The sequence below is a fragment of the Dendrobium catenatum genome, unplaced genomic scaffold (assembly GCF_001605985.2).
Source record: "Dendrobium catenatum unplaced genomic scaffold, ASM160598v2 fragScaff_scaffold_1378, whole genome shotgun sequence".
Lineage (NCBI taxonomy): Eukaryota > Viridiplantae > Streptophyta > Magnoliopsida > Asparagales > Orchidaceae > Dendrobium > Dendrobium catenatum.
Genome location: NW_021319840.1, coordinates 85286 through 105857, shown reverse-complemented (window position 1 = coordinate 105857; position 20572 = coordinate 85286). Strand labels below are relative to the sequence as shown.

General features: G+C 33.2%; 1 protein-coding gene across 8 annotated transcripts in view; it reads right to left on the bottom strand.

Annotated features, from left to right (window-relative positions):
• LOC110116631 (protein PHYTOCHROME-DEPENDENT LATE-FLOWERING) overlaps window positions 1-19514 on the bottom strand; it is a 49338-nt gene extending 29824 nt beyond the window's left edge. For 2 of the 8 annotated variants that reach the window (XR_003702526.1, XM_020850295.2), the window contains exons 1-5: window positions 19276-19513; window positions 18824-18979; window positions 6351-6408; window positions 6197-6261; window positions 5995-6072 (exon numbers count right to left, since the gene is read on the bottom strand). Coding sequence is in view for 7 of the 8 variants with exons in the window: in XM_020850295.2 (XP_020705954.1) it covers window positions 5995-6072; window positions 6197-6261; window positions 6351-6408; window positions 18824-18949 (327 nt within the window). In the remaining variant the exon portion in view is untranslated. Of the gene's footprint in view, window positions 1-5994; window positions 6073-6196; window positions 6262-6350; window positions 6409-18823; window positions 18997-19093; window positions 19250-19275 lie in introns of those variants that run through there. The other 6 variants (XM_020850297.2, XM_020850296.2, XM_028699736.1 and 3 more) reach the window with 6 other exon arrangements.
• Between the last annotated feature and the right edge of the window lie 1058 nt (window positions 19515-20572).

Here is a 20572-nt window from a genome sequence, read left to right as displayed (position 1 = left end):
GGCCCGGGACGACGGAACTATGGGATCTTGATCGGGTCCATCATCCATTCCCCCCACCATCTGCTTTAAGTGAACGATGGTGAAATTTCTATTTTAAATATAAAATTTTTCCAAATATCCCAATCCAAATCTTCAAATCTTCCAAACCAAATTCTTCAATTTTTAAATCCAATTTCTACCAATATCCTAAACCCATGCTGCTACTATATGCCAGATGCACGTATTCTATACGTATCTGATCGACGACTAGCCTTAATCGAAAGTTCTCTCTCGTGATCGGGAGGGGTAATTAACTATAGGGGCTTGCGCCTATAGGAAACCAGAACTCAGATCATAAAGTCCTCATAAAATGAGGGCGAAATCTCTGGGTAGTGTCTTATCTACAAACCCATCTGCCTTCCAAAATTTACCCCGGAACTTAGTTCGTTAAAACTCCCTCGCCTAATAAGAAAAGCGAGCGGAGGCCGGGGATGAATTTTCGGAGCCCACAAGGACATCGTATCACCCGTCAGTCTTCGGAAGAGTCCAAGGCTCGCGGTTCTCTATCTTTTTTCTTTGTTTTGTGATGAGGACATCCGCAGAAGATTCCGACATACGTACCATTGGAGGGGTCGTCGAGCGACGACCATGATTCAGCAGCTTCATTTTTGATGTTTTATTTTATTCATGTCATTTGTATTTCCTGTTTTCCCATTTGTACTCCTATGAGGAAATTAGTGTTTGTGTAGCCCAAGGGCAATGTCATCTTTTATTTATGTCGATAAGCCTATATAGGCTTGGTCATTGTATTGAAAGGAGATTGATTTGGATGAATGAAATTTCTTACTCTTGTTCTCTTTGTGAGTGCATGAAGATCTCTTGGTGAGTTCTTCAATTGAGATCTCTTAGTGAGTTCTCTAAATTTTTCTTTTCTTTTAATTACCTTCTCTTACCCACAAGAAAAGCTCCACAAACAACTCCCCCTAGCCTTTGCCGCCGACCCCCCTTAGGGTTTCCCGCCGCCAGCCAAGCTCCCACCTCCGGCCGCCCCCTTGCCAACGCCCATCGCCATCCGGCCGTTCCCCCATCTCCACCAATTTCCAATTCGAAATTTGAAATTCAACTTTTGAATTATTTCCTAATTTGGAATTCCAAATTAGGAAAGTTTTCATGATTTATTCAATTTCAAATTATGATAATTTGGGAGTTTTAAATTCTTTTCCACGTCATCAAATCAAGTTGGAAACCCCCTTTCCTCTCTCCCTATTCCTTTTCCCTCTAGCAATGCCGCCGGCCCCCTATCTTGCTCCCCTCATTAATTGGGCAATTAACTCCTTCATTTGATTTGAAATCCAAATCAATTGCAAGCAAATTTTCCCTCCAATTGTAATAAAACTGAAAATAATTTCAGTTTTAAAACTCCAATTCCCCTCTCTCTCCCATCGCCGGTTTTCCCCTTGGCCTCCCCATATTGGATTTTCAATTAATGCCTTAAATACACTTAATGGAAATTCAAATCACAAATAATTTTCCCTCCTAAACCCTAAAACTGAAATCAATTTCAGTTTTCTAAACCCAACTCCCCTTTCTCACCCTAACTCCACCGCCGGCCTCCCCTCCTCTCTACACCCGCCGACTTCCCCTCTTCCCCTTTGGGAGAACTTCTCGAGGTGACCATCCATCGTCAAAGTCCATGTCGCATGGAGGATCCAGAGCTAGAGTGGGGGCTTGTGTTTGATGCCCAAGGCAATCTCGACGTACTACGATCGACGTTCTTTGACGCGGGATTTGAATCTGACGAAGACACCGTAGGAGATTACTTGGATCGGATCCTCCCGACCCTCATCCAAGTTATTGATAGACAACGTCCGAACTACAAGTGGACCATCGACGGCCGACCTTCCTCACCACCTCTACATCCGGCGTCTTCCTCTCTTTCCCTACGGATCTCTGGCACTGTCGCCCTCGGAGTGATTTCATCACTTGTGTGGTTATTCTTCTTCCAACAATCCTAGATGTAGATAAATGAGCGTGGTCTCAAGGTGAAACAACCACTTTGTTAACCGTTGGATTTTGTTGACTTTTCATTTGCACCACTATTTGTTGACGTTGCTATTTTATAAACCTTGCTAATTTAGCGGTATTACTTGCCTAGATTTAGTTAAATTCTGAGATCTTTATTGAAGTTTCAATTGAGAAAATCATTAAGAATGAACTTTCACTACTTTAACAAACTTTTATTAATCTTCTAAAATGCAAACTCCTGGTTTCACATCACAATTACACCGAGTTAGTTTGTGAACATATATAGAGAAGTTTTTTAAACTATCAAACAAGCTTGTTCACGAACATATCTAATGAGTATTCATATATCATCGCAAATAGATTTGTCAAGTCAACGCAAAAGATATCTCTATAATCTACCATCAATAGCAAACACAATCTAATTATTCAAAATAGCTTCAAGAACACTTTGTACAAAATTGTCTAACAAAGTGTTACATGATAAATTCACAATAAGAAAATAGAAAGAGATAATCCAAGAAATTGGTCCCAAGTTTATGGAAAAATATCAAATCAAGTGCATTAAAAACTAGATTAACCATATAATCTTTTGGAATTTCTAATTTGTAGGCACTAGTTCCAAAGTGTTCTGCCTTTTTCGCATTTCACTTCTAAAAATTCATGAAGATAGGTCATTCCAAATGTAAATGTTTTTACTTTATCAGTTGGCTTAAACTCCGCATAACTCATGTTTACATCAATAATAGAAAATTATTAGTTGTCATAGTAAGTAGCCAATTTTCTATGAGTGTCTTTTTCTATAAATCTTGCATACGTTGTGCCAAAGCATTAGGCCGAGCTTCAATAGGAAGCTCAACAAGAACTATAAGCTTTCTAGGTTAAAATCCTATGTTAATCTCATATTGTTACATGTCAATAGACCTATTCATAAATGAATTGTATGTAAACTTAATCATAAGAACTATCAAATTTCAATCAGATGCATGGCATTTTAACAAACATAGCAAATAACTCAAACTCCTATTAACTACCTCAATTTGTCCATTATTTTGGGGGTTATAAGTAATCAATATTTAAGTTGAGCTCCCTTTTTTCAAGTTTTTTCTGAAAAAACTTCTCACTAAGAAATAAAATTTTAAGCAACCATGCAATTTAGCTACATCATTAAAATATAATTTTGTGACATGAGAAACATCATTGATTTTATGACATTTTATGAAGTCAGTCCTTTTTTAAAAGCAATCTATCAATAAAAAATATAACTATGCTTCATCAACCTTCATGGTGAACATAATAAAATCTATATTAACATTCTTCATGGATTATATGATTGGCAAAGGGGTATACAAGCCTATGTTATGTTTCTTACCCTTCGTAGTCTGACAAATCCTGCACTATACAATATGTGTCACATCTCTTTTTTAACTTGGCAAGTAATAACTATCTTAAGTCATTGTTTTGGCTTATATCTCTTAAAATGTCCAGCAACACGTTTAGCATCTAGTTCTAAAATCAAAAGGTCCCTAAAAGATGAAACAAAAAAATAAAGAAGAGTACCCTTAAATAAATAAGGGTCTTTAAGCATATAATCTTTGTCAAGCATCGATTAATTATTTCTAAATCTCAATAAATCTAGCATACTCCACATTTAAATGATCAAAATCAATCACCTAACCTGCATTGTTTGTCAAATGACAACTCCACTTAAAATATCGACAAGTTTATTATGTGCCAATATGATTTTTAAAGACCGAAGTGTACTTTTGCAAAAATTCGACTCGCTTGTCTATATCACATTATTTTGATGACTCAAATATATCAAAGTTTAATGGTCAAGGTAAATTGCAAACTCTTTAAGCAACAACTATAGACTCGAGTAATGAATAGCTTTCACAACAACATAATATTTTCTATCATAGTTTTAATATTTATCTTTAGCTTGATCAAAATTTCTCACTATAATGCAATGGGATGGCCCTTTGGCTTTATGCATCACAAAAAACCTCAAATAATTAACTAAATTCAGAAAACTTAAGCACAAGTGTATTGACAAGTCTCTCTTCAATCACAATAAAGGTTGGGCCATCATCAGACAACAAACTCTACAAAATAAATATACCACAAATAGTGTCACACAACGATATTCCTCGTATTCAATTATAATTTCTTAGCTTGCAGAACATCAAATATTTTTATATGATGTACTATATAATTGTTTCGTGTCTTGTTATAAATTAATAAATTATAAAAATAACAAGAAATTTTCCAATAAAGGGTTTTAAGACATGATTAATTATCCTCATGAAAGAATTGTATGCACTGATTAATCAAAAATACATCATAAATCATTCATATAATTCATATTTTATAGTAAAAGCTGTTTTTCAATCATCACATTCTCTAATTCTCACTTGAAATAGTCCCTCTTCAAATCAATCTTAGAAGAGATCAGAACAACATTCATCAACTTTAGCATATCATCCAAACGATATATTATAAATCTATTTAATGGTGACTTTATTGATGACCCATTATCACAACAAATACACAAACTTCCATTCTTCTTAAGTGCAATTAAAATTGAAACACACAAGAACTCTTATTCTCTCATAAATCCCTTTTCAATATAAATTATTAACTAGCCTCTTTCATGTTTAGTTAGATTCATTCTATAATGGTATTGATAATTCATTAGGAAGTTCATCAAAGGAAAATATCACGAAAATCAAATAGTGCTTGTTCAATGTCATTATGAAAAATCACAATCTCAAGTAAAATATAATTCAACCCAATAAAACAACATCTTCTAACCTCCTTTCATTTCATACCAAGGGGCAATAGGATCCCTTTCTAACCTTTCTTTTTACATCTCATACTCATCTAATATATTTTAGTTTGCTCCGTTAATTTAGATTTTGCAAATCTCACTAGTATGTTATTAGATATAACTTACCAGCCAAAGGAATTGTCCAAATCCCTTAAAAAGTCATAGAACTTTAGGATCAATTTTACATTCAAAAGCAGACCCTTCAATTTTAAATTATTAATCTTTTTTACTATCTCATTATCTAATTCAAAATTTTCATCCATAAACCTCATTACCTATCATGATTATTTCCTTGACTCCTTACCATCACAGACATTCAGTTAAATTAATCTAGCATTATGATTGTAATTCACTTCAAGTTCGCATACATAAATGTGAATGGTTCCCAAATTTTAAAATTGTGCTTTAACCATATTACTTAATGATATCACGCAGTTGATTTTGCATTTTTTTTAATAACAAAGCCAATTAATTTTACAAAGTGCTCAAAATTGCATCCATTGATGACTTGATTGAGTTCCACTCTAAATGACATATTGACAAAACCTAAAGCTCTGCTATTACTTTAAATTTTTAAAAAAATAATAATAATAATGATCAATTTTGCTAATTTGCTCATCTCAATACACAAGAACTGTGTTTCTGACAAGTGTAGAGTTGTAAATCTCATCAATATAATACAACTTACAGAAACACGTCACATCATTAGGCTTAAAACAACTATTATAAGCTGAATTTATCAGTCCAACTTGGCCAATATTCATGAATTAATGTTAACAAGTATATTTAAAAAAAGGACACTTGACAACAGCAAAAGCACATATTCCCACAAAGAGAGAGGAGCACCGACTGAGAGTCTATTAGTTCCTATTAAGAGATTGAAAACAACATCAACAACAAACTTTCAGTACACTATTCTCAACAACAAACTTTTAGTACACTATTCTCAGAATAAAATGGTGCTTTCGAATTTCTATGAAATTTTGATCATTGGAATTAATCAAGTTAAAGACAAGTTCGTTCTTCTGTTTCCTTAGATTTAAAATATGAGCTTAAACTGGTACAGTTAAATAAAAATAATATAGCAATGGTCTGAAAAGTTGAAGAGAATAACTAGAGGCACACTACGTAGTGGATATCATATGTTTGCTCTTGACACTCACAGAAAAAAGGGGTTTAGAAGCCCTGTCATATGGATGCAGAGACTTCACATCTTGCAGCAAAGGCTGAAAATTTCCCACCTGAGAAAAGCCCATCTACATTAACAAGTTGCTCATAGCAATATCATAATTTCTCCATTAAATCTATCTACAAATGTATTGAGTTTGTTGCTAAGAGGATAACATATACTATCAGAAAACACACCTCTGATGGCTTCCCGACAAAGTATCCATTTGGTAAAAGGTTCAATGTGAAAGACACGTCATGCTCTGTCAAATTGAACAAAATAAAGTATGATTAAATATACATAACTGTTGGAGATGTATCAAATGAGATAGGCAAAGAGTGCAATACAGACCTGACAATTCTGATGCCTTAGAACCAACAAGGTCATTTGCAGCTTCTGTAATATCTGCCTACACAAACAAACATCACAAAACTCATAAATGTGTGTTCTCTATATGGGGTACTGATCCATGATTATCATCACAAAAAACTATAAAAACGATAATTTCACTTTCCATAGATGAAAATAAGCCAAAAGAGCAGCTTTATTGTTAGCCATAATGCAACACTATGAAGGATCACAAGGAAAAATAGCATTTAACAGTTCAATCTTAGAATTGGAAACGATGAGAAATAATGTTATGTTAATAGCCAGTCATAAATCCCGTGCCAAAACCCACAAATGAAAACTCACTGTTTCTTGGTATTAGCACCTTTCTCGAAATGATTTACCATAAGCTAGCATAATTATTCTAATAGACAAGTGGACAAATGTAGCTCAGGTTGTCACCCGTAGGTGGCAGCACAACTTAACCCGATTTTAAAATGTCACCAACAAAAGAGGCAGAAAAGTCTAACAAAATTGTGATGAAAAATGGGCAAGGGTTGACTAATTCTCAAATCTTAACTAGATTTGAATATCGAATTTCAGAACATTGAATGGAAAGGCTACAGAACAAGTGTATTCAAAGAGTAAAAAAAGAATAAAAAACACATGTTTATTATAAACTAAAAAAATGGGTAAAATTGGATAATGAAGAAGATTATAAACTATTTTATGTTAAGAAACTTGGCAATAGAAATAGAGTAAGTGAATAGAGAGTTGAAAGATAAAACTACAGAAATGAATATCATGAATGTGGGTAATCTTTATGCTCTTTAAACTATATTAGAAGAAATTTAAAAAAAAAAATGAAGAAATTGAAGGACTACAATGGCATGCACCTAAGAAAGGTATGATTAGGGCTTCAAATCAACCGACTATTAGACACAAGCTACACATGGCTAGGTTTGATTACGATTCGTTCATGATCTTTTGTTTAAGTAATCAAACAAGTTTGAATAATTTTTAAAATACTCGAATGGTAAATAAACAAGCTTGAACAAATATATGTTTGGCTTGTTTCTAGTATGTCTTACTATAAATCTTTATTCGGTATATTTTCATATAATTTTTTATTTTATTATAAAAAATTTATTCTTGTTTTATTAAAAATTAATTTTATTTTTTATGTTATAGAATTTGTTCATGTTTGTTGGATTGTTTGTTTAAAGTGTTCATGAACAAACTATTTTATAAGAAAATCATTTCTGAGTTCATTTATTTGTGAATGGGCTCCATTGATAGCTAGAAAACACATGCTAGATATATTAATGGGCTCTTTTGGTAGCTCGAAAACACTCATTATATATGCTCGAGAATAGGATAAAGGTAAATGTTTGTTAGTAGGCTTAATAAGACTCATTTGTTTAAAGATAAGCATGAAATAAGCCAAATGTAAATGTTTATCATTTTAAACGAACCAAACTTGAACACAAACAAGAAAGCTTGAATCGAGTTCTAACCAAACTTGAACAAGCCAACAATAAACGAGCTCAAACATGAACAAACACTCATTCGGCTCAGCTCTATACGTTTCCAACTCGAGGTATGATAATTATTGGTGATGACTTAAATGCATGTATAGGCTCTAGTAGTTTAAGACTTGATGGAGGGCTTTTGCAGCTTCCCATATAGCTCCAAGACTATAACATAGAATGGGATTGTAGCTTGCAGGTTATGTGTCATTCTTTTACTGTTGAATCTTGAAGAAAAAGGATTGTAGCATGTGGTAGTTTCTAAAGAATAAGGACACTGATGGTAAGAGACTTCTTTATGGGCCCTCTACCTCTATTAGTGACTAGCATCTTTGTAACTCTTTCGTTGAAGACATCTTCAACTTGCTTACAATACTTTTGTTAGCAACTTTCTAATAGGTTTTTTCATTTAATAATCCCTTGGCATGTGTTTTTTATAAATATAATATGATTTTACTTTGTGATCATGGTATTACCTTTATTCAGAATATTCACTAAATTGATAGACTACTTCAACACATACTTAAGAAATAATTAATAATTATTGGTAGTGATTTAAATACGTGTAAAGACTATAATAGTTAACATTGAATTAAGACTTTTTGAGGCTCCCTCGAAATCTTTGGGACTATATCATAAAACAGGATTGTAGCTAGAGGCTTTTTCTAAAATTCTTCCCGAAGAAATGAACTTGTAGTTTGTGGAGGTTCCTGAAGGAGTGAGGCCATAGTATTAGGATGATTCTATGATTCTATTATTTGTGACTGACTTCCTTGTGATCGTTCTATTGAAAACTTCAATTACAACTCTTCTATAGCATAGAACGAGTTTGTAATTTGCAACCTCTTTGCAGTTTTTCTGTTACTGAATTCCAAAGAAGCTAACCTATAGCTTACAAAGGTTCCGTTAAGTCGCCTTTTATTATACATTTTCACATAAGTGTAATATGATTTTGTTTTATTGTCATAAATAAGTGTGTAAAAGATGTAAAGAGACGAGACCATATTTAGTAAAATTGTACTTTGTATGTGAAAATTCTTCTAATTTTAGAATTTAGTTTCTTGATCAAGTGTAAGACCTAAAAATTCTACGAGAGATTATCTCCTTATAAGTATAAATCTAACTTTATGCTTATTCTTCTTTTTCTTTTGTCTATTCTTATTCTTCTACTAGTTATTTTATTATTTGTTGAAAGTGCAATTGCCTTGGGTCATAGCTTTTACAGTCAAGATTTCTTTCTTTTGTGCAAGATTTCAATTGTGTGCATGGTTTTCATGTTCATTAAATTTATTGTCATTAATTTCTAGTAAAAGGCCATAATTACTCCACCAATATTGGATTTTTTTTTTTCATTTTTCCATGAAATTAATGAATAATTATTTAGACAAATATCTCATGTCCAATAAATTTGCATGCTATAGCATTGTTTTTATATTGCATGGTAAATCTACATTAGAAATCTCAAATCGTAAAACTTTATCAAATGTAGTACTAGAACTTAAGGTTATATCATAATACCTACAAGTTGTAGCACTTAATATCAAGAATAGACAGATTAACAAAATATGCAATTATTTTACACAACAAATTTAGCTATGATTCTAAATAATTATTTTACATTATAACAATTATATAGCTAAAATAATATTTCAACATTTGATGGAGGCATAATCTTGTGGTATTTTCAAAATGGATAGAATTAGAAAACTTATTTGAAAGATATAATATTTAAGATTCCCAAAGGGTTGAATTTGCTAAAACAAAATCAGCAAAAAAATTTCAAATATTTTGGTGAATTGTTACTTTTAAAAAAAAACTTCTTGAGTCAATATTAAACATAAACTAAAAGAATAATATTTTCTCTTCTTGTATCATAAAAATCAACAGCCTCATTGACTTGACATCTTTGAACAAGTTAATCATAGGGCATTTAAATATTTTCTTGTGTTTGAAAATCTTGTAGCTACAACAGTTGCCTGGAGATTATTATGTTATCAATATTTCTTTTCTTAACAGTCTTAAAAAAGAAATAAGTATGTATTACACTATAATTCTTCAAAGATAATAGATGAGGCTTACTGCAGAGTTCTAGGGGCCTTTTGGCGAAAAGATTTCCGTAGCATTTAGGCAAGATTTAGATAGGTTGTTCAGTGGTAAGATTTATGCATGAATCATGCAAATTGCCCCAAAAAATACAACCAATCATTGTAAATCTTACAGATTCTTAAATCTTGTTTCCCTTTTGTTTTGACTTAAATCCCAGAATTAGTAAATCTTGGCATTGAACAAATTCGACAAATCTATAAGCTTCATGAACTCTTCTTTTTTAAATGCCACTACACCCATCGATGCCTTCTCTAATTTTTAAATTTGGGGGACTTCCTAGCTTAATCTTTAAGCTAACATTGTGACTTCCTAGCTTCTTGGCCATTGAGGATTTTTAAATTTGGGGGAGAAAGATGAGAGTATCATTTATATTAGTTAAAAATAATTAAATTAAATATATTAATTAAATTTTTAACTACAAAAATAAATTTGATAAAAAAAAAACTTCATCAAATAAAACTAGTAATTTTCAATCAAATAAATTATATAAATACACCTGTGTTAAGTAAGCAGTTAATTTAATCTTAATAATTAATATTAGTTAATTAAAATTTAATTATCTTAAGATATCAAATTAATTTTTCTTTAATTTTCCTAAATATAAGTCACTATTTAATAAACTTAATAAATCACTAATGAATTATTGGCTGAGATATTTAATCAGATTAAATATTACTTAATTTGTCTACTTAAAGTTATTATAAGTAATGTAAATATAATAAAATGTTCTAGTAATATAAATCTTTCAATCCCAAAACAAGTAGTAGAGCAGTTCACTTGAATTTACCAGGATTTAACACTTATCATATCAATGGCTTTTCAAGATTTAAACCACATAAGATTTAGTAAATTCAAATTTACATGATTACTAAATCCTAATTAAAACACTGTCGTTGTCAGGTCCCAAGCCCTGGATGAGAAAAGTGGATGGTTGCATTAAGTAGTCGACAGTCAGCATAACATTTGTCAAATAATCATGACAAGAATCCTTTTAACATGACATAATGGAGAAAAATGATTCATGTAGCCGACCCCGCGTAGTGGGACAAAGGCTTGATGTTGTTGTTGTTGTACCAAATCCTACTTGAGTTAAATCCCACTTGTAGCCAAATAGCCCCCAAAGTTCGAAAAATATTACAATTATCCTCTTATCATAACTACCACAACTTTGCATAAAATTTTTAAAGGAAATTCTTTTAAACTCAATCTAAAGCATGTTAAGAACAAACAAACACCAATATCATGTGCCACATAATTTGAGCCCTATTTAAGAAATTATAATTTATGAATATTCTTTTAGAGGATGAATTAGATGTGAAAAAATATTATCATTATGTGATTCTACATCTATTTGTGTGTATATGAATTTACAAAAAAACCTAAATATATGAATTTGCAACAAGGCCTATGCCTAAATATTCAACAAACTTTACTTTATAAATGATTCATGCACTTAACATAAAATTAAGCAATAATCAAAACTTGAATTTAAAACAAAATCTAAGATCATTTATATTCATAGACCTGAAATAGGATATGAATATATCTATGGCTATAAAATTGAACCAATGCATGTATTAAAGTTGATAAGCCAATTGAAAAATCAATAATGCCACTCCAGTCTATGAATTTATTAATGATAACTTCATTCAAGACAACTCGAAATTAGAACTCCCTTGATCTAGCTGAAGGCAAAGGTACAAAATTTGTTATGTTGATCTTTAAATCATTTGGATTGCTTGTCTTTATAGAGATTATATATCAATATAAAATAAATAAGTTACATAGAGATTATAAATTCCAAAAAACACTAATATTAATCCAATTTTTAATATAATCGATCTAAATTTATATCATGAATCAACAATTAATATCTTATACTCTTTTTCCACCTGATATCAAATACAAGCATCAACAACATATGTTATAGACAGTCATATTGATCTTGTTGTTGAAGCTACTCCCAATGATGAAATCACATTTATTACTAATGGCGGATATCGGGATAATCTTTATAATGAATAAACAAGCCTGAATGTGATGATCCATAGACGTCTATTCGAATTAAGAAAGAAATAGGCATGGATAAAGGAGAAATCAAAAAGAGAGTTAGATAAGGATCGAAGGGAGGAGAAAATTTCAGCTAGAGAGAGAAAAAAACTAAGAGTATAAGAGAGATAAAATAGGTAAGAGGAATTCAAATTCGCTGCCATAGAAAATAAATTGATTACGACCTATGAAACCTATGTTTAGGCCAAGAGCAAACTAACGAATGATTAAACAATTCTACTTGATGGATAAACATATCTTTATTTCATGATAATCTAAACGTAAAGAAAATATTCAGATAATAAAACAAAAATACAATGCAATAAAATAGCATGCAAGCCTATCACTAAATCCGGATCTCATGAAGTTGACATGCACTTAATGAACTGCATCAATTCAATCAACCCAAAAAGAACTCTTCAACCTAAGAGTTTGCTCTTAAAGACCCTGGTGGAGAAGACAGCGGAGTTAGTTCGTGCTTTAAGGTCATTTTGCGGGACAATGAAGACGTGTGCGAATAAAATGGAAAGCAACAAAACATGACAAGGGCGTATAGCTGAGAGTTGTCCCTGATTTGGAATGTTCGATATCATCTCTTTGCAACTATGTGCTGGAAGTGAAAGCATGAAGTCAATCTTAAAAACTGGTGCTAAAGAATGAAGCAATAAAGTCAATTGAGGTCATTATGTCGCATCAATTGAAGTAGCTCAAGAATAATAATGATCTCAAGTGGTGCATATTCAATTTCAATCCTAAGGGCATCATCAATACTAGCAGAAAGCTTAGGCTCAAGCACAAACTCAGATATTCATCTCTTGAATTATAAGAATGTGATTCGTCATACTATAAAGATTCAGTGTATGGATTGGAAAGTTATGATCCTTAATCATTATACCAATTGCTATCGTAAGGATAATGCTCATAATCCTAATAGAAATATAGAATAAGATCAATGATGAGATTATTATGGATTGACTAAAATATACAATCTAATGATATGATTATGAAGATATATGATCTTCATAGTAATTATATTTACATGATGGTAATTTAGGTTCGCAATGATATAAGATATTTGGGTCACATAAGGCAATAAGAAAGCAATATGCTTATTCATGTTAATTTCAGAGAATTAGAGAGGGAAAATGTTTGACTTTATTGTACAAAATTATTCCTATTTATAGATCTATACAATATATCGTAATAAAGAAACAAATAATTACATAATCATGCAAAATTGCCTGAATATAATCCTTCCTAAATCAGCCACCCAAATATGGGAGGAGATCAGCGTGATCTAGGTGAGTCTCCCAAAGATTTTCATCCTAGTCGTGAGATCAAGTGTCAAGGGATGGCTGGGATTTAACAAAGATAGGCATGATCCAAGTGAGACTCCTACGGATTCCCATCCAAGCCGTGGGATCAAGTGTCAAGGGGCGGCTGGGATTTAACAATTCATTAATCCTAACACATTTTATGCATACAAGATTAAAATTTCTACCATTACCATAATCTATATGAAGATGTTGTTGTGGGGCTATGATTATGGATTCATGATTTTGTTAGAAACATCTCAACTAACTAGAATATAAAGAGTAAGAAGAGAGGGAAATCATCATATTGTGATAAAATTATTGAGCATGAAGAATAAAACAATGAAACCCTAATGTAGGTTGACTTTCACGTTAAGAAGATGGATATTTAGGATACTTGTAGCTTGGAGTGCAAATGATGTGAGGGTTGTGTGAATGCAATGAAGAGCACGGTGATGTAGCATGAGAAATATGTGATGAAAGTGATGCTGCGAATGCGGGTAAGCAATTGGCATGGGTAGTGTTGATTAGTTAGTGAGTAAGCATAATCATGGAATTGAGAATCGCAGTAAATTACGAAAGCGCAAAGGCGTGCAAGTATGCAACACAAAGATATCAAAGTTGTAGCAACAAGAACTTATGAGGAGGAGTGGACTTAACGATTCATGCGTCTTCACTATAATAATGAGTGATAGCATGGGCGCGAGGATTTTGAAGCAATGTAAGCAACATAGGGGCATTAATTCGATGCTAACGGGATGCAAGTAGGATGGTAAAGATGCACACGTTAGATTGAAGTGTGTAGAGACTATTGCAGATGTAGTCATGGGTCAAAGAGGTCTATCATAGATGAAGTCCGTTGAGCAATGAGATGGAATATGTGTCGGGTGAGCTCCTTAGCATGGGTAGTCAATGATGAGGATATGGTTGAGATTAGCCTCTAGTAATAATATTAAAAGAGCAAAAGAAAAAAGTATATGGAGATCGGAAAGGGAAAAAGAAAGATATGGATTGAAGAGAGGCTGGAGATAGGAGAATATTGAGAGAATAAAAGCGAGAGCAAAGTGAAGAAAATAAAATTGGTTTCCTTCAAACCATTATCTAAAATTGTACAGGAACGCCTCAACACAATTAAAGAAAAACATGCCTTGAGGCCAACGCCTCGATTTATTCTTGTGAATCGTATGCCTCAAATTAGTTGAGGCTAGCCTCACTCTTCAGCTTGAAGCACATGCCTCAAGCGCCATTTTTTTTTAACAATCTGTTAATAATACCTAATCAAACACAACCACAAACACACAATATTGAGACTAAGGATGCATTTGGGGGGACTATTTCGTTGTTGTGTGTTAGAAAACGTAACCGAGTGGTAGTTTGGGGATATGAAGTCGTGCTCTGTTCCAAAAAAATTCACGTCCCATGGATACATTCCCATCCTAAGAAATCCTCCCGAGTTTGTTTGAATCCCGTTGTTCAAAGCTAAGAGAAAGACGTGAATGTCCTTACAGTTATCTGTGAAATACCCCATTGTATTCTTCATCCTCGCAAATTTCATCAATATCCTCCGCTCCTTCTGACACATCTCACCACATTAAAGGCCTCGATTGTCTAGTAGATCGAAGTCACTCACCATTTCAATTTTGGTATTTCTCCCAACTCCCACCTGCGAAAACCCCAACTCAACATTCCGCACCGCCCTAGTAAGCTACTCTCTATTGATTTTTTTCTTCTTTTTTTACTGAAAATTTACAGCAGTTATGCATTTCGCACTTTTTTGTTTTTTCTACAGCATAATCGACAAGCTTTAGCATAAAAAAACCTTCCTGTTACATGCGCTTCTCAAAAATTTCCTAATCACATAAGCCAATTATTTTGTATACCTTAAGCTTCCAAATTCCTAAAATTTCTCCTTGGAAAGGTATTTTCCAAAGAAACTTCTTCTGGCTGCAACCTTTCTGACTTTACCTTTTATGTCAATTTTGATATTAGATCATAATTGATACATTTATGTTTACACTTAAACTAGTATATTAGGTCACGTTTATCTAGAGTTTCTAGTTCTCAGTGAATAAAAATGCTTTGTTGTGTTATGGTTTCTTCTGTCATCTTTCTATCATGTGAATTTTATAAACTTTCTAAATATTAGGAAAGCCATTGGCGGACTTGTATAACTTGATACATTTCTTGTTTTGGATGTTTGCATCAAGGGCTGTTTAATGTAATTGAAATTGTATTCATATGTACAAGGTAGGATTGACCATTTGCATATTAAGAGATGCAGATACATAATCAAATAAGATTTTGCTTCTGTTTAGCATGTAAATTAAATGAGCTTATCATACAAGTAGAAGTCTAGTTATTTATGGAGCAAAGCAATTGATATTCACTAACAGGTCACAAGCATCAAACTTTTTTGATAACCATATGTGCAAGTAATAAGGCAAAGGAATTCCTGCTATTTTTTTTTTTGGATACAACACTTAACAATTGTAATGTATAGTCATTCAAGCGGATGGATATTATGAAAAATTGCTAAATGAATTATTTGGTAGCTTTCGCATATTTTTATTGATTACTTATGCAACTCAAAAATACTCAACATATTTATATACATATATTACTCTAACAGAGTTGTAGTGTCTCTTTACATACTTTCAAAATTAATAAATATTATTATTTGGAAATATACATCTCTCATATATATAAGATTAGTGAGGGAGTTGAAAGTAAACTTGAATTATGGAGGCTAGTCTTAGAGTCAAAAGATTTTCGCTTGAGTGGATCTAAAACCGAATGTATTGAATGTAATTTTAATAGTAATAGATCTAGTGAGTAGGGATTGTGACTTTGGGCGACCAAGTCATTAATAAGAGTACGCGTTTTAGATATCTCGGATCTATTGTTCAAAGTGATGGTGAAATAGATGGGATATTATTAGTAGAATTTAAGTTGGATGGTTGAAATGGAGGAATGCATCTGGCATGTTGCGAGATAGAAAAGTGCCGCTCAAACCTAAGAGAAAATTCTACAATATGGTGGTGAGATTTGCAATGCTATATGGAGCAGAATGTTGGCCATTAAAAGAGAAGCATAATTATGTTAAGTGTTGCAGAGATGAGAATGCTTAAGTGGATGAGTGGCTTCACTCTTAGAGACAATATGTGAAACGAGTATACACGTGAAAAAGTTGGAGTACCTTCTGTGGTAGATATGATTCGAGAGAGTCGCCTTAGATAGTTTGGTCACATAAAATGTCGGCTTTCCGATGACTCGTTTAGGATAGTAGATGTATTAGATTTGGCCTATGTTAAGAAATGTAGGGGTAGATCAAAAAATACTTAGTTAGAAAATACTAGAAATAACATTTTCATAATTAGATTTAAATGAGAATTTGACTCTTAAATGAATACAATGGAGAAAAAAGATTCACGTAGCCGACCCCACATAGTGAAAGAAAGGTTTGATGTCGTTGTTGTTATTGTTGATGATGATGTTGTTGCTAAAAAACTACCTCTAACTTTCATTTTATGCAATTTTTTTATGGTGAGTCTTATGCCTTAAAACGTTTTGATGCTTAGTGCCTCGATATCCAATTGTACAATTTTTAACATTGCTTCAAACAATAATGCCTTCATTACAACCTAAGAAGCTTTTTTATAAACCAATATCAAGCTAATATGTGACTTAAACAATCCTACCAATGAATAAGCATATCCTTATTTCATAATTATCAAGGCAAAGTAAATATGCAAATAATAAGATAAAACATAATGAGCAAAAATTAGACATGCAATCCTATAACTAAATCTAGAAATTAGGAGGCTTCCAAGAACTTGATGCACTACAGCACTACATCAACATATTCATAGGAAATCCAATATGAATATTCATATCTATCAAAATATCAGCTACACAATTCATCAAAAAAAAAAATCTGAGCCTGACTGAGTTTATGTGGGAATTATGAAACTTCGCTTGCAAGAAAAAACTATAGCAAACACCTAAATTGTAGCTTGCATAGTTTATTTTTCCTTATTGAAGATTCCTAGACAATTCCTAAAGAATATGAATTATAACTTATGGTGAGCAATAGATTCCTAAAGCAGTGGGACCAAAGCGGCAAATGATTTCTACGTTTCTTTGAAGTTTTTATGTTGGTGAGTGGTATCCTTGCAATTATTTTGTTGACAAATTTCATGGATTCCTTATGATTCCATCTATTGGTGTATACATTACACATTCCTTGTGATTTTTATCTAGCCATCCTTCAATGGACGCTTTCTAAGAGATGTAATATGTTTGTTTGTTTGTTTTTTTAATGGGGATCTGAAACAACAACAACAAGCCTTTATCCCACTAAAATCGGGATCTGAAACAAATAAAAAAATTATTATGTCAAATAAAATATTGCTTTTGAGTTATAATCCTTCAATATTGAATTCCATGATCAAGCATAAGACTTTAAATTTTCGGGAGAAGTTCTGTTCATGAAGAAGTATGAGGCTTGCTTTTGGTGACTTTTCTTTTTCTTCCTTTCTCTTCAAATTCTTCTTATAGTTTTTTCAATATAGGTTGAGGGTGGAGTTGAGTATTTTTCATAATGTGGATCTACTGCTTTTGCAAATATTTTAAATTGTGTATGTAATTTTCATGACCCATAAATTTCTTAACTTTAATTTCAATTAAATGGCCATAAATCTTTCAAAAAAATTGAATGTCATCACTTTTTAGTTTTCATCGAAACAATGAAAACGTATTAAGATTAATATTTCATGTGTGATGTGATTTGCATGTTTTTTGTGTTGTTCTAGATTATATGCTATATATGCATTCGAAACTTCAAACACTAAGATGTCATACATCAACACCTTGTACAGTACTTTATAGGAACAAAATAAGGTAAGGAATTCATGAAGTTAACTTAAATAGTTCGGATAAGGCTAATGATGATGATGATTGATAATGAATATGTACAAGTGAGTAATAACTAAAATAAGCAAATAGACATGGATTAGTTATTATATCGTCCATGGACAAAATTTCTTAAGTTAATTTAGAGTTGCCAAGTAACTATAGAACGACAACCAATTTTAGTCAAAATAAAAAAGTATCAAAAGGTAATGCTGCAGCAACAATTATGAAAACTAACATAGAAATTTAAGGCTCCTGCAAACATTAGTAAATGATTGATTAATTCAACTATCATATGCAACTATTAAATACGTTAATTAGGATTTATGAACTGCATGAAATATGCTTTAACGGTAGTAATAAAAGCTATTAAGTATCAAAATGTCCAAATTAATTCATGATGCGTCAATATCATCCAATGTGATGAAGCATCCATCGATTAAAGAGACATCCAACGTAAAAAAAAGAAGGTTCAACTAGTGTTATATAAGGCAACTTATGAGCGGTAATAAGTCAAAAGTTCTAATTTTCCATCAAGAAGGCTCCTGCAAACATTAGTAATGAAACATATACACATATATATACATACTTTTTTCTTTGAAGCAGGTCCGTTGATGGCATGAGGGTTCTCACTGGGAGAGCACTCCACCTGCTCGGCAATCGGTTTTGGCACGTACCTCTTTCCGATCTTAGATACCTTGAAGGAGACTCCCATTATGCCTCCTTCGATCAGCGCGTGAAATCCCTAACCAACACCTAGCACTATTCAATCAGGTGAAAACGAGCTCAGGATTTTAGCGCGTGTCGTGGATTAGACGGAGCGGAGCTAAACTGAATTCAGTGGAATGGCAGCGAAAACCTTTTGGCAACAGGATTTACGCAGAATTTGAGCAGGATTTAGCGACTGCCAAACAGGATTTCGATTCGGCATAAATCTCACGGCGGAATAAATCCGCCGTTCCACTTTTTGCAGTAAATCCGTGAGTTCGGCGGATTTACGGGATTTGGCGAAGAAGCGCGCGAATGGAAGAAAATTGTTACCTTCGCAACGAGTGAGCTCCCTCCCGTCGTCGTCGGTACTTCCGACCCAACAAAAGAACGGCGAGCTGTAGTGAATTCCGACCCGACAGGAAGTAAAGTCGTCGAAGTAGGCGAACAGGTATTTTATCGACTCGTTCGAAACTTTACCTCACGCGCGAAGCAGGCGAAGTCGAACAGGTACGTTGTACGAACAGCAAAAAGAAGAAAAACAAACCCTAAAAGCCTACCGCACAGCAAGGGCAAATTATTGGGTCAGGTGACCGAAGCCATCTCTCCGTTCGGTCGCCAATAAAAATGCGACATCTGTTAGGCATTTTTTTAATTTAATATTAACGCTTTATGTCTTTTCAGAGTTAGCGACCCGACCCGATAACGCCTTTCATTTGAATTCCGGAAAATAAAGAATGGAAACGCCGCGCGACCTCTTCACTGTTTCTCCAGCTCCAGCTCGCGCTCTCGGATTCCTCCATTTCCTTCGGTTCTGCATTAGCTTATTCCTGCCGGAAGTAGACGACGAACTTGTAGAAGATCATAAATCAGGAAGAGGTATGGTTGCGCCTAACTTGCGCTTGACTTGCGCTTTCGTTGCGTTTAAGTTAACCGTTAAATTTTAGGGTTTAGGGTTTGGTTATAATTTTTTCATTATTTGTTTAATGTAATGTACTGTTCAAATGTTTATTTTCTGATTTTTCACGCTTCTTCTCTTCGTAAATGGATGATACGAAAGGTTTACGCTATCTTCTAACTTTTATGGTTTAGTAATAGTTGTATAACTAGCATATATGTTCAATGAGGTGTTAAATTTTTGTTTTTTTTTCGGAATTTGAAACTTCTTGAAGCTCAATAATTAAGAAATGTAAAGTTGCGCTATGGTTGCGCTATGGTTGCGCTATGGTTGCGCTATGGTTGCGCTATGGTTGCGCTATGGTTGCGCTATGGTTGCGCTATGGTTGCGCTATGGTTGCGCTATGGTTGCGCTATGGTTGCGCTATGGTTGCGCTATGGTTGCGCTATGGTTGCGCTATGGTTGCGCTATGGTTGCGCTATGGTTGCGCTATGGTTGCGCTATGGTTGCGCTATGGTTGCGCTATGGTTGCGCTATGATTTTTAATAATTTTTTTTGGTTTTTGCAGATATTTATTTGTCTTGACAATGTTACCAATGAGGAGGCCGAAAAATACGGGGCCGACATTACTGCCATACAAAACTTGGATACCCGTTCAGGTCATGAACCACAAAAATTGCATTCACCACAGAAAAATAAGGCTTCCGCAAAAAAGAAAATTGACACCACCCC